Source organism: Amblyomma americanum, chromosome 1 (genome assembly GCF_052857255.1).
Source record: "Amblyomma americanum isolate KBUSLIRL-KWMA chromosome 1, ASM5285725v1, whole genome shotgun sequence".
NCBI lineage: Eukaryota > Metazoa > Arthropoda > Arachnida > Ixodida > Ixodidae > Amblyomma > Amblyomma americanum.
In genome coordinates, this window is record NC_135497.1 from 321,004,758 (window position 1) to 321,020,348 (window position 15,591).

General features: G+C 45.6%; 1 protein-coding gene and 1 non-coding gene across 2 annotated transcripts; one reads left to right on the forward strand and one right to left on the reverse strand.

Annotated features, from left to right (window-relative positions):
* The first annotated feature begins 345 nt into the window (after positions 1-345).
* On the forward strand, positions 346-417 carry TRNAP-UGG (transfer RNA proline (anticodon UGG)). The gene has a single exon. It is a non-coding gene; the product is annotated as a tRNA-Pro (tRNA).
* An 11,217-nt stretch (positions 418-11,634) lies between these two features.
* LOC144120524 (uncharacterized) lies at positions 11,635-14,732 on the reverse strand. The gene is made up of 2 exons (XM_077653004.1): positions 14,537-14,732; positions 11,635-11,794 (listed from the first exon to the last, which is right to left on the reverse strand). Exons 1-2 carry the CDS (start codon positions 14,710-14,712, stop codon positions 11,635-11,637), a joined length of 336 nt encoding a protein of 111 aa, XP_077509130.1. The 5' UTR covers positions 14,713-14,732.
* Positions 14,733-15,591: the final 859 nt, after the last annotated feature.

Consider the following 15,591-nt stretch of genomic DNA (forward strand, 5'->3'; position numbering starts at 1 on the left):
CACCACTAGGTTACGCCCTGCAAAATTCTTCGACAAGCTTCTTTTTTTCTCTCTTAGTACCGCCTTCATTGTCCTTCCTGGCAAAGTCCCGACTCATGACAATAGGAATATTTCCTTATCTGTGCTCTTCTACGCCTTGCTGTGACTACATCTTTATGGCATTCCTCGTACGATGTAAGGGTACTGAAAGAATAGAGCTTACGTGAGAGGTGTAGGGACGGAACGCTGATAGCATAATAGCCAGCTGTAGGGACTCGCGGCTCAGGAATAAAACCGACCACAACCGTGAAACCGAATTTCTTGAAATCTCTCTTGAGTAAGTGCTTTTTTGCATCCACGTCACGTGGCCCGTTGGTCTAGGGGTATGATTCTCGCTTTGGGTGCGAGAGGTCCCGGGTTCAAATCCCGGACGGGCCCTGTCTTTTTTTTTTTTTCAAGCTTGCTAGGGATTCTTTTTAACATCAACGAGTTACTTTTGCTTCAACGGACTCCTAGGGCTTGATTAATCATAGTAGCCAGGGCGGGGTGGTTTCGCAGGTTTTTGCTGCCCTTGGCGACGCCAGGTTGCTGCGCGCCATCTCGCTTTTCGTATTAACATTTATCGTACAGACATCTTTAAACATTACGTATTAAAAGTCGATCCCTAGAATAAAACACACTGCCGATTAATTCTGGAAGGGCTACCGAACTGACGCATTAAAACAAAATACTTAGTTAAAGATGAGAAACACGATGCAAGCGGCTGGCAAAATCTGGATAATGATCTTCCTAAGGCAACAAACTAAATGGAGCATTAGTTCACGTCACGAACGCTTGAAATAAACAAAAAAGCTGGAGACGCTACAAGTGGTTTCATTAGATGCCTGACCGAACCGATGAAAACAAGATCCTGTTAGAGCGACCGGGCCACATGACCGGTTATTATGGATTGATACGTTCTAAACAAATTTATTCTTTCTAATTTGTAGTTGGACTTTTCGGTTTCAATTTTTTGAATATTCAGCGTGGATTTTCTGGGTTTGTTGAAAAAAATCGTTTTTTTTTCGGCGAATATCTCCTACGGAAGAATAGTCGGTTTTATACAACGACAAAATTAACGCACCGGTCACGTATATTTTGTTAGCGCCAGCAGTTCATTACCGTGCACTGCTGCCAAACAGAGGGCAGTATTTTGTGCTGCTTTTATTTATTTATTTATTTAGAAATACTGTCAACCCTCAGTTGAGGGTCATTACAGAGAGGGATGTTACACATAACGTTCATACAAGAATAAAGAGCCAGATACAAAAAGAAATATGCACATGCACTACAGTGCCCTTCGGATACAACACAGGATACGATATACAGACTATGGGACACATATTCAAATGTTCAGCCATCTTCTGCACGCACACAAAAAGAAAAAAAACCAATTAAAAACACTTTGCAATATCCACATGGTACAGATTTTAGTAAGAGACCTTGATCGCATTTGTAAACAATGCGGTATCAGAACTGCGAACAATGTCTGCAGGCAGCTTGTTCCACAGCTCTATTGCCTCTGGGAAGAACGAACAACGACAGACATTGGTTCTGGACAAGTATGGCCGAATAGCTTCACTATGGTTTAAGCGGGACCTCATTCTTCCTCGAGGTTTTAAGTACAAATTTTTATTAATTTTTAGTTCGCCGTGAATTACTAGAAATATCGTTTTTACTGTCTGCTTCTTGCACCGATCTTCCAATAATTCAAGACCGCAAGACTTTAACATCGCTGAAACCGAGTCTGTCCTTTCATATTTCGAACAAATAAGGCGCGCCGCCCGGCGTTGCACCTTCTCTATTTTGGCCCGCATTACCTTTTGATGGCGTCCTGACCCCAGGGGATGGTACACGTCTGCGGTCGTCCACGCGGCCAAAACAGTAGACGGCCTTACTTTTAAGACCCAGTCAGCAATTCACACAGAAGAGGTCGACATTGCCCTGGCTGCCTCCGATTCCTCCTCCAAATACATAATCACCGACTCGCGAGGGGCTTGTCGAAACGTCGAGCAAAGGGAAAAGGTGGGCTACTCGCCAGCCTTATCGCATCTACCAAAATTGTAGCCGAGACTCGGATCCTGCGCACCAATCTCTCCTTTGGGCACCTGGTCACCAAGGCCTCCGTGGAAACGAAGCTGCTGACGCCGCCTCCCGCGCGCTCTCTCTCCGGGCATTTCCCACGGGACCCAACGCTGACCAAGACTCCGATTTCAATCCGGTTTACACTTTTAAAGGGGTTGTGAAAAGAAAAGGAAGCCGCCCGGTTGTAATTTTCACTGATTCGATAAATATTGGACATGCCGATTCCGAAATATTTCAGCTCAATATTGAGTCTGCATTTAATAAAGCCAGTTGGAAATCGTTGTCTTTTTGCGCTCGTAAAACGACAATGCGACGCCGTCGGCTGACATAAGCACTACCCAACTACGTAACCTTAAGACGCTTAGAAACTTTAGATATATCCTTCAGTTTCGTTTACCCCAAAATAATAGATCTATATGAAAGTAAGAAAGCGAAAAAAAAAGTGTGGCAATTATTTGCACACGAAATTTTTCTCGGCAAAGAACAGCACGTGATCCTAGATCGGTCATTGACCTGGGATCAGTTTCGGTTTTGGTTACACTTCTCCGGCCTCCGTGGGGCCTTTCGGTTAGATGAACTCGATAGCGGGGGTTCATTCAGGGCATCGAGTTGAGCAATGCCGGCCAAACTTACGACTGTCCGTTTACATGTGCGCGATGCGAGTTGGTTAACTCTCGTGGCGCGCCCTGCGAGGTGCGACTACAGGAGTTGTCAACCGGCTCCCACTTCTGTCCTCACCTGTAAAAAAATGTTTTCGGAAACCTAAGCGTGAATAATTATGTGCATTTTGCGGTAGGGGCTGCTTGTCAACGTACCCTTTGTGCTGAGTGGAACGGTTGAGTCCAGTGCGACAAGACTCGCGGCGTTTGCACGAACTCAATAATCGATAATCGGTTTGTCACCAGACAACTTAATCCAACCCAGACCTCCGGCTGCTCGCTACAGTAGCTCGCTGCTATTTGAGTCGTACGTGGCAGCTCTAGGCTGTGGTTTTCAGCGTGTTATCAGCGTTTCAGTGCACGCCATGACAACTGTGTGTCTTGTGAGACAGTGCCGCAGTTTTTACCAGAATGCAAGCAATGTTAGATTTCACAAGTTGCCCGGAGAACCGCAGCGAAGAGCAGTGTGGTTTCGAGCAGTTAACAGCGATATGGGCAGTCAGCCCGGATTCATGTGCTCCGAGCACTTACTACCGGGCGACTACGAAACAAACCTGGACGTCCTTTGAAGCCTCGGTATGGGTTTGAAGAACGCTCGCCTCAAGCGAGACGCCGTACTGACGCAAAACGTCTTGCACGGCGCACCACCAAAAAAGCGGAGAATGTCCGAGGTAAGTTCGCGAGATGAAAATGATCAACTTTATTGCAATTTATTGTCCTTTCTTTCGGTTGCTAACAGTTTTTCCTTCTTTAGGAACTACCCGGCCGAACCGGAGGATGTGGAAGTACTTTTGACAGCTGAAGAGGCGCAAACTTCGCCTCAAATGGTTGACAGCTGTACACAAACCCCAAGAAATACCTTCACTGTTGCCTGCCAGACTGACGGCCGTGATGTGCGAACACGATGTAAGATTTTCCTTGCAGCAGTGGTGCGTTCGTGTTATACCCACATTCCACAAGAATAAATTGTGTCGCAATAATTTTGTCGTGGTTTAGGAAGAGGGAAGGAGCACTGGTAGATGCAGTGTAGATGCAGTGAGTGCTTGACAAATTCTGGAGGAGGCATTCGTGCTGTGTCTGTTCCAATCTGGGGCAGTGCTGGGATAATGTATAAAATCATTTTTCGGCCTCCGAAGGAGGCCATCGTGTATTTCACATGCAGGTAGAGTGATAGCATAGCCGATATCAAGTCTGGCAGTCACATGCCTATTAGCTGATAATGAGGCGTCCATAACCATGTGATATTAACGTTGTATAAACAAAGAGCTCTTGGCATTGCATGAGTTTCATTTTCTTCATTAATTTTCAGATACACAGGTGAACCTCCACATTTCCCTGAGAAAGGATATGCACGTGCAGACAGATGCCTGTCAAACCACCAGCACGCACTGTGAAGCTTGCACCAATACAAGCGCTGCTCCAACCTCCACAGCACCATCTGTTTCTTCTCTTCTATGACCCTCTTCCTCCCAAACAGTCCCTTCAATATCAATTGATGGTCGAGCATCGTCTCTCATCTCATTCGGTCCACGACCGTCATCCAGTTCCATAGAATCCGAGGCCTCAGACTGGGAAGAACAGGAGAATAATACTCTGCAGACCTCGGAGTTTTTTTCATCACTTAACGAGACCTTCCTGGGGTAATAATTACGACATAATACGTACCCCTTTGCATGTGCACTGAATGCCGTTTCATTATGATGGCGTGACTAAAAATCAGATCAGTCATTTAGTGGATAGAAGAGCACATAAGGATGTCCTCCCCTTTCTTTGGCATTGGCAGGTATGAGTATTGTACTGTCTGCGCCCGCATAATTGCATTGTAGTGGTGCACATGTCCTCTCTCCAGCTGGTCAACTTCGCACCTTATGAATATTCATAAAGCAGCTCTTGATCCACAGAAATGCTTTCGCAATATTCAATGGCACAAGTAGCTAGCTGCTCATGCCGCATCAATGAGACAAAAAATCTTGCGAGCTTTGCAAACCTGTCATAACAATACTTACAAGCAAAAAAAATGCACAGCATGTAAAAATGTGCACTATAACAAAGAAGACGCAGTGTCGGTGTGGGCAACTATTACATTTACTGCTCTTTATTGCAGGTAACTTCTAGCTTCCAATTATCTCAGCAGCATCACATGACAATTTAACCATTGCAACTCACTTTACATTGTTTCAGAGTTGACTCCAGCACTGAGGAAGTCCTTCCACAGGACGATAGAAAATTTTTTGTATTTGAAAGTTGCCTGAAGGAACTATTTCAAGTGTGCCGAAAATGTTTTGCCGCTTGAAAAAGTGTAAGTCGTTTGTCTGGGACTTGGCTGCAAATAATGACACTGTGTGCAAACAACCACACCCTCACATGGTCAATCCAACCCATGATCAACGGCAAGGCGGCAGGCAACGTGCTGATGTCAGCAGCTATGTTGTTCGCTGGCACCAGTCCCACCTCAGTGCTCCAGGTGTTCAACTATGTGAACGTTCAGGTGTTCACGTCACGGACATTTTACAACTACCAATGAGGCTACCTGCTTCCTGCGATCGACAAGGTAGGAGAAAGGTTGTGCATTGCAGAATGAAAATTTGCTGAACCAATATGTCACAATTAGTTACTTCAGTTCAAGCAGTAAATCATCCAGTAAGTCATCATTTTGAGTGAAAACACTGAGAAACTAGATCATTCTACCTTTCTTTCAATAACATCGAATAACCTCTCATGAGCTGATCCCCCTCTCGGGTGAAGACCCTGGGTCTGCCCATGAGTCTGTCTGTATCAAAACCCCTCTCGTTTTAAAGGACACAAGGTTCTATCTGTATGTGGTGATGTAACATCTGGTCTGTGAGGCATGTGTTCTGGAGGGTCCACATACTACCGCGTTCATAAGTGTAAGGGACACGAGTATGTGGAAAAAAATGTGGCTCTGTCGCGTAATTCGGTCGCCTGCAATGTGTCACGGTATATGGGGGCAAGTATGCTCTATACCCTGGCAGCAATACCACGCGGCTGCATCTAGAGACAGAGCTGCAATAAACTTTTTTCAAGAACACGTGTCCCATAATATTTTGATCGTGAATTTACATGAAAGGTCCATGAAATGATTTTCTGACAGAGAGACCTCAAGGCAGCTTGATTTTCGAAAAGACGCAAGAACAGCTATTCATTTCCGATCCACTGCACTCACTTTTGAAGAAAAAAGGGTAGAACATCCCAAACGCCTTTTCTCCTCAATTTTCCAGTGAATGATGCGTCCCAAGCCGTCATTACAGTGACAAGTCTTGAAGTTGACAGTGCACATGGGTAACGTAGGTAGCACCAGATGAGCACAATAATCAAAATAAAAGAGCAACGCTGTTAACAACATCGGCAGCAAAGCAAGTGAAGCAATGAAAGTTGTTCACGCATGCGTACAGTACTGTCCAGACATTTCTATATGTCCCATTTTATTCAACTCTGTAAAACACATCAATTGCTTCTGATTACTAATTACAATGTTTCTTCACCCTCATATCTTAGAAAAGGAAGAGTTCTAAAAAAAGGTTCTCGAAATCATTTCATGGCACTTGTCAAGGACAGAAACAAAGAAGCAGCGTAATAGTGTTCTGCGTTTGATGTGATGTTAAAAATTGCACCTTTGTCGTACCAGATCTGGCAACAACAACAGGAGGAGTTGTTTCGCCAGTTGGAAGGTTGTACAGTGGACTTGGCTGGCGATGGACGCTGCGATTCTCCAGGATTCAGTGCAAAATTTTTAACCTACTTTCTGCACGTTGCCCAGTTCAACAAAATTCTTCACTTCGAGCAAGTGCAAGTCGGGGAGGTAGGTCGCAGCTTTTTAACAAAGTGGCTTTGTGATGTAACTTAGCTTTTTTCTCGGCAAAAGATGCAGGTGTAAAATGGAGCACCTCCATGGAGAAGTTCGCATTTGTGAAGAGCCTCAACATGGTGAAGGAGCGGCGGCTCAAGGTGATGTCAGTGGCAGTTGACCGGCACGGCCAAGTCACTAAGTACATGCGGACGCAGGAGCCCACCCATCCGGCACTACTTTGATTGTTGGCATATCTTGAAAGGTAGCACCGAATGAACATATCTGACACTCATTGCCACACTTCGTAGAAAAGAGTGCTTCCTGCGTGATGTCTTGTAGAATGCGGCGAAATTTTAGACAAAATTTCATTGTTCCAAGCAGACTTTACTACAAGAAATGTGGGACAGACAGCAAAATTGTAGTAAATACATTGAAGCAGTGAGAGAGGTTCCTGAATTTGAAGAGGCAAAAAGATGGGGGAAAGTTGTATCTGTTTGCCGTCCTTTTGGTTGTTTTCTATGTGAATGACTATGAGGGAAAGGCCAGCCATGCATGCACAGGTTGCGGATAAGCACTGTGGTGTGAAAGCAGATACCTTGAGTTCTGGAGGCGAGAGGAGGGAAGGCGGATGTTTTGGGGTGGAAGCTCAAGAGCCAGATTAACATATAATGAATGAAAGATTAATCTTCATTAATTATTACACCTCCATTCCAGGCATCAAGAAGAAGCTGGCTGTCCATGCAAAACGAGCTGGATGCAGTGTACTGGAGATACATATTCAGCCAGCCAGTAATCACCTATATTGGTGCGCAGCCCTCAGCGATGGCAACGCAGAGCTGCTGACAGACATGTGGAAAAGCATGGAGCGGCACGTTGCAAATATGCACACGGGACATCCAGGGCTCTACACGCATTGTGGACACGATGACCTTGGAGAGAGGGAATGGCTAGTTCCTGGTGAGTAATGTAACTATTTAAAAGCAAGATATGCATTTTGCAGAGCCCTGAATTGGTTTTCTAAATGTTTATTTGCTTTCCACATTAGAATCACGTTTTGTTATGTAGCATGGCTTGCGACATGCTTTGTGAAACAGCCAAGTTGCTGGCATCCAGCTAGTTTTGAACCTTTCCCAAAGAACTATTTGTTGTTGTCAGTGAATCTAAAAGTTGTTTATTCATAGTTTTGGAAGTTATGCCCGCCTAAATAGATAGAGAAGGGTTTTTCGGAGACAGCTTTTCTGGGAAATTGATTTGTCAATGCAGCGGCAACCGCACACAAGTTTGTAGAGCTTGTGAACTCACTTCGTCTCCTGAAAGACATTAGGCAACTGGCTCCTTGTCCACGCACCTTCAGGTTGGAGGCTTTCCACGGTGTACTGATAGGCTTTGGACCAATGTCTGTATGCTTCTCACCTGAGGGCATACGTTCAAGTTAAGTAGTGAATTATATGGGAAAATTTACGCCTGATGACCCGCTCGAATTATTTGTCTGGTTTTCCAGAATACAACTGGCAATACTCCATTTCAATGAGAATGCGAGCAAAGGACCGGCCACCACAGCTGAAGGACTGTCCCGATGGAAAATAAAGAACCCAAAAGCAAGGAAGTGTATAGCCGTTGCTTGTCCCGTGAAAGCGGAGCCTACATTTGGTAAGCAGTTTGCTTAGCGTTATGAAAACAATTTTTTGTAAACTCTTTAAAGTCCAAGACCTCGAAGGGATACAAAACAAAATTTGGGCTAAGAAAAATAGAAAACAAGAACAAGAACAGAAATAACTGAAGTGTAACTTCTAATATAGGCAACAAATTCTTTTGTTTAATTTTTCAGTCTATTTGATCCAAACCATTGTGAAGTCATATTGTCAAGCATTGCGTGCCTCAGGATATCCATCATATATGGGCATGACCGCTCTAAGCCACCTGGTCGGGTCAGTGCAATACAACATCGTGGGTTGATGCAGCCTAGGATCAGACAAACCCCAATGGCGCCAAACTTGAAAATGGCCATTGGCCATGCTGCTATATGGAGTACCTTACAGGTCTCGCTTTACATATATACATTAAAATTTTACCGCAATCTTTCACACGTGTACCAGCATCTAACTCTCAATTTTGTATTTAGAATATAGGCTTGCCCTGCATTTTGATGGCATATTCAACCCAGCAATCAAAATAAAGCCTTTGTCGGTAAAGTTTCAAGGCTGGTTTATGTTCTTCTTTAGAAATGATTTCCGAAAGGAAATGTTGGCGTGTAGGCACCATCTTTTCGGGCTAGCCTGAGCAATTTTCATGTAGAAAAATATGTTGTCACTGGTCGTCTGTGCATACTACTTTGAGTGAATGTGGAGAGATGGACGCACCTCAAACAACGTGTAAACATAAAATTCTGTGTTAAGCTTGGCAAGACAGCCACACAGACGTATGAGCTCCTTTGTGACGCTACGGCAACTAGACATTTTCGCCGGGGCAAGCTTTCGAGTGGCACAAGAGGTTCGTTTCGGGGAGAACGTCGGTGGAAGATGACACAAGGCAGGGGCGCCGTGCAACCTCCCGGACTGAATACAACGTGGCTCGGATCAGGGAAATCGTACAGCAAGACCGCACAATTACAGTCCGCATGCTATCATATGCTCTGCATGCCACCAAATTTTGCGCGAGAACTTGGGGAAATGAAAGCTGAATGCCAGACTTGTGCCGCACCCCCTCACGCAGGACCAGAAGGACACGCGGGCATCAGTGAGCGCTGATTTGCTCTCCGAGGCAGAGAAGGATGCTGCATTCGTCGACAGCATCCTCGCTGAAGAAGAAAAATGGTGTCTTCAATGCGATCCTCAGACAAAGAGGCAAGGCGCCGAATGGCGGCCCAAAAGCTATCCGGCGTCGAGAATGGTGCGGCGACAGAATACCAAAACAAAGACGATGCTGATATTTTTTTTGATGCCAGAGGTGTCATACACCATCAGTTCGTCCCACAAGGGCAGACCGTGAATCGCGAGTTATATGTCCGCGTGCTCGAACACAGGCGTGATGCACTGCGACGTCGTCGCCCTGACTTATGGGCATCTGGACAATAGAGCCCTCTCCACGATGACGCAAAGCCGCACACTGCTCTCAGCGTGATAAAATTTCTTTCCAAGTACAGCATTACTGTACTTCCCCATCCGCCATACTCGCCTGACCTCTCCCCATGCGATTTTTTCCTGTTTACTCGTGTGATGTGAGCCCTTAAAGGTCACTGGATGGAGAGCGTGGAGGTCATTCAAGGCGCCAGGACAAAGGAGCTGACAGCCCTGCCAAAAGCAGTGTATTCCAACTGTTTCCAAGACCTCAAAAAGCGTTGGAAGCGGTGTATAGAGTGCAAGGGAGACTATTTTGAAGGGGTGCTGCACAAATGATTTCAATGTTAAACGCATTCTTTAATGGACTCAGTCTAGGAACGTTACAGACAAAGGTAGTATTCAATTCCAGCCACCAAGTTCTATTGTATGTGTTTCCAAGAAAACCTAAAATATGGGTGTGTACGGGCATGAACAAAGGAGTATTTTCCATACCCACTTTTGTACGCTTTTTTTGTATGACTGGTTATGTCGGGAATGCACGCTTGTGGTTTTCCAGATTATGTTGGCCTGCTTCTGAAGGAGACAGTCCATTGCTGTGAACAGTGGTCGTCTTCCAATGTAGCTTTTGCAGCCAACCTTTCGACTGTCCCACGCCCAATGAGTTACTCTTTCCCGAGGCCCTCTAAGAATGAACCCGTGGCAGCAAGATCTAGGTTTGCCAGTAGCATGGGGAGCACCACAGTCTGGTACAGGTGCGTATTCCCTAAAATTGCCAAATCGGTGTTGAAGGATAGGCTCATTACTTTCAAAATAATTTATAGGTTGATCATATGTTCATCCTCTACCATGAATTTATGCAGTGTGTGTTGCTGGGCTAGTTCTTTTTGATCAGACATCGCGAATTCGCAACGCTTGCATAGAGGACACAGAGCAGACATGCAGAACTGAGCAGCTGTTTGTGTGTCCTCTCTTTGTCCCCGACTGCAAGCGCTGTCATTCCATGACGTCTACCATTAAGCATCGCAGAGGTTAAAGTGTCAGTCGCCACACACTCAGACAAAAAAAATACTCTCCATCTCTCAAAAGCATAGGTTGGGATAGAGTGCGAAAATGCAATCAATCTGTCCCTACCTATGCCTTGTATGCACATCAGCACATTGAAAATAATAACATGATAACAAAGTGGATGCAGATGAAACATTATAAAAATATTCTTCAGAAATGGAGGGATACAAACACATAATTTTTAAAAGCAACCCTTTCACAAAAATAATGAACACCTAGTGGATGCTACTTCTTTCAAATGCTCTCATCTGCAGCAAAACTTTTCACACTTTGAAGTCGCTTGTCCCAAAGGTGCATTCCCGTCTTCAGCACTTGTTAAATTGCATAATATAGCGATGTGCGATTAATATGGCCACTTTTATTCCCAGAAAAATTGTTTATAATGTGAGTGGTCAAAAATAACGATTGAAGGTCAAAACTCTGCTACTGAGCCGGAGTACCCGTGTTCGAACCTGAACGGGGCGGCTGCGATTCGATGGAGGCGAAACGCAAAAGGCGTCAATGGGCTGTGGGATGTCAGTGCACGTTAAAGATCCCCAGGTGGTCCAAATTATTCTGGAGCTCGCCACTACGGCACCTCTTTCTGTCTTTCTTCTCTCAGTCCCTTCTTTCACCCTTCCATTACTGCGTGGTTCAGGTATTCACCAAGACGTGGGACAGATACTGCGCCATTTCCTTTCCCCAACAACCAATTTTCAACTGCACATTATAGCCAATGAGCGTGGTCCCAGAGGACCAAAGCAATGTCTACAAAATTGAGACAAAATGCACCTTTTTTTTTTGGTTCCCAAATAAGCTGTCCACAGCCCAGGCAGTGTTTCTATATTACCAGGGCAGAATAGAATGGGAAGAGATCAGCCCTTTGAAAATTGTCCTCATATCAGGGTGTCCATGTTAACAAGGCATGACTGCAACTTCACAACCATTGCTGAACGAACTTCTACAACCCTTGTGCATACTGGAAACCAGTGTAACCTTCGGTTGGTAACCTCTCTCTTATTTGGTGTACAGCACAAGCAGGGAGGACCTTCCTGTGATGTCTGCCCAGGCGTCCCCAAAGCCAGTGTCCAAGCTGGCTGTAGCTGATGTAGCGGTACCTCCTGTTGACAAGAGAAAAACAAGAGTCACCATTTTTTTCAGCATAGCAAAATGAATGTTCAGTTTCAGGCTTTTACAATGCTGAAAGTTAATCATGTTACCAGTGTCTGTAAAGTTAGTTCCGACGTCATTGTTTGCAAGTTAGATCATCTGATTGTCACTGTGTGTTCTTCCTGGCAGCATTGTGAACTCTGAATTCTATTGCAACATTCTGAAGTTACTGAGAGAGAATGGTAGACAACAAAAATGCAACAGTGGCATAACCACATTTTCGTGGCAGCATTGAAACTTTTTGTTCATGGTGCCACAGTTCTCCACATGCAGCACCGGCAAATGTTGCTGAACTATTATATTCATACGAAGTTGCAATTACAGGAAAGCGTTTATTTACAAAGCCAAAGCAGGGATCGGGAACGTCACTGAACGGTTAGCGGCGAGCCCCATAGCTCATTTTTGCGCCCATCGAGTCCGTCATCATATTCTCACTGCACTATAGCACGGCTTCGCATTTCGCCCCAGATGAGTTGAAGGTTGTCCTCAAGCAATTTAGACAGCATTGTGATAGCAGCGTTTGAGGGAGGCTATATGAGTTCATTCGGCCATTCGGCCTGGGACACACAATAAGGCTTCTGTCTGATGTACAAATTGGTACCAATGTTAATTTAGTATTGCATGCCATAAATTGGCAGCGGAGAGGAAGTGGCTGGCTGAGCAAAATCAAACACTGACGCTTACTGGCTAAGAACAGTCTATAATGCAAGCAGTTCGGACGAAAAAAGCTACTTGTTAATCATGCGATCGATATTGACGGCGAAGTCTGTGGCTCGACCGGAATGCTCGCACTTAGAAATGGATCAGATAGTAAGAGTGTCATAAGCATCAAATCAAGTGAGTTTAAGCCCCAACGGGATCAAAACAGGTTCTGATGAGGCATTCACTGTCCAAACTTGTGCGCAACCGTCATCTACAGTAAGAACGGCCCGTGGCACGAGAACATTCTGTTTCGCAGCTTTGTTCTCATCTGGCTCAAAAAGCAAGTGGCGGGTGCCCGTGTAAATGTTGGAAGTGTGAACAGGAACGAACATTACTGCCATGGCTGGTAAGAGCACATATTGGGCGACACTAAAGGTTGCTGCACCCAGTTGCTGTGCAGGTCTTCTGAAGAATCTGTCTTTATTGAGTGAAGTGTTTCACAGATTTCGCATGGTAAGTTGCAACTTAAAATAAGGAAGCCAACAATCATCGAAACCAAGGCAAGCATTGTGGAATGTTTCTATTTTTTGTGTTGTTTATCAGTTAAAAATTATTAGTGTAATTATGTCATAAATCAGAAAGCAAAAGAAAAAACAACCACATGCCGCAGGTAACTCTGAATCCTCAACCTCCAAATTTTGCGCTCCATGCTCTACCAACTTAGATATGGTAGCGGCTGCCCAGTCTTCTGCTATAGGTGGTTTTTATGTTGCATGTAACCTAACCTTGAGAGTGTTCATCAGTGCCGCCCTCATCCATGGCGGTTACTAAAAGTGTCGCGTAGTAATGTGATTGAGTGACAAGGGCAGAAGCTCTGAGAGAACTCTCTTATGCTACCTGTGTCATCAAGATTGCTAGGACCTCTTCTGAAGCTGCTGAGCAAATAATTGAGTGAAATGAGGGCTTATGACTTACTAGTGAAGGAAACCAACAGTCATCGAAACCAAGGCAATCACTTTTTGTGCGGTGTTCATCAATGCAAAACTATTTGTGTAATTAAATATTTCTGTTTAATTTTGTGATACCACCTCTTCTGTCACGCTGGTCGGCCCTATGATTTTACAACTTTAGAGCTGGTGGATGGAGCTGAGGAACAGCTGGGAGTTTCAAAGAGGAATGCCTCGCACCCCCATCACATGCAAGATGCCAGTGTCGACACATGTAAGACAGGTTTACTATGTGACTGTTGAAGATGCGGATTTTATACACCGTGCTGTGCCACAAGCATCCACACATTAGTAGAAGTGATGATGGCTGCAATGAAGTCTATCAGCAAATGCTTTTTAATCGAAACAATTTGTATGACACACTATAGAACGTTACCACCTAATGCGCGTTGCCAAAAAAAGATAGCAATGAGGACACTGCTGGGATGGTGATTGTGCTGGCAGTGAGTGGGGCTAGGTTACTTTGCTATATGGAATTCCATTTTGTACACTCTCCTGCGAAATAAAGGATTTTTTGTTTTGTACTGATTTTACTGCAGTTCTCAGTCCTTTCCGTCGCAATCGGCTTCTCTAGTGCTGCACCTGTTGAAGACGCTTACCCAGCCAATAAAACAGAAATGTGTCTGGTCAGCATCTATACACCTTACAACTATGGGCATGATCTTCAACCGCATTATTCAAGTTCACACGTCCCAGAAGACACGTCTAAACTGCCTTGCTCGTTTACTCAAGAATATTTTACCACCTGAGTAGCAAAACATCGTGCTCGTCCACGCATATGAAAAAAGAAAAAATAAGACCACCGAGGTCGCGTTCGCACTGACGTGCCGCGATGTGTCTACACACCGTGACACCTTGTGCAAACACAACATCGGCGCTGTTACGCATTTTCCTAGGGAACGATGCGATCCCAGAAATTATCGCTAAGTTGAAGTCTTTGATGACCACTGGCTCCCAGTGGCTCACAGCGCTTCGGATGTGAGAAAAGAGCAAAAAAGGAGGTCGCTTGTTCATGCTGCGTCTCTGTTTGAGCCTTGTTCTTACCTTGTGTGCTCGACGTGTAGCCCATGGTCCAGAAGCATTTGCAATGCCACTGTGAGCACCACTTCGTCGAGGCACAGGGTATAAAAGTGGGGGTGCTCCGTGATGCACCCGGACGGCTGCTTCACAGTCGCTGCCGAGATCTCGCGGCAGCAGGTGCTCTCGAGTGCAATGGGCATCGACACGCACCGCCCGCAGACACACCTATTCGAATGCTTCGGTTAGCGATTGCACTCTCTCGCAAACTGCTCAACGTAAGCAACAAGACTCGGACGTACCATTGTGTATTCTCGACACCACCGGGTTCAGGAGGCTCACGGTCGGGGCTTCCGAAAGTAGCGGTTGTGCCGCGGGCTACGACCGCTAGTTGCCGGCCGCACGCTCAGTCTTAGCAGCCATTTCACAGCTGTCGTCCTCTGACGACGGCCGATATTGCACCCGAAAAGGTGTGTCGCCGTACGGCTCCAACCCCAACAGCCGACTCTTTTCCAACCAACGACGCTGCAGCATCAAGAGGTCACCTACGTTCTTAGACGCGTCCGTGACCGCCATGGCGATGGACGCGCCGTCGCCGGATAACGCGGCGGCAGGAAAGGCGGCGACCACAGGTGGTATCGTCTGGTCATCGTATGGTGTCAAATTATTGGTCGACGGCTCGATGTCTTCTGCAAATTACAAGTTACGAGGCGGTGTCAACACCAGGGCCGAGATACTTGAGCAAAACTTTGTTTACCTTGACTCGTGATAAAGAAGTCTGAAGGCAATGAACCTTGAGCAGGAACAAGTGCAGAGTTGTTGAATGTGAACTCTGTGTAATGAGACAGCTGTGACTCGTACCCTAGTGCTTGTGATGATGAGGCGACGTCCGGGAACTCTGGATCCTGAGAACAAAAAAGGTGCATCGTAAGAACTAAGAACATGTTTCGTAATCGTTACGGGAAAGACGGAGTCCACCGCACAGACACTAAACGGGGAGCACAGGAGCAAGAGGCCGCCTACGTTCTCAGACGCGTCCGTGACCGCCATGGCGATGGACGCGCCGTCGCCGGATAACGCGG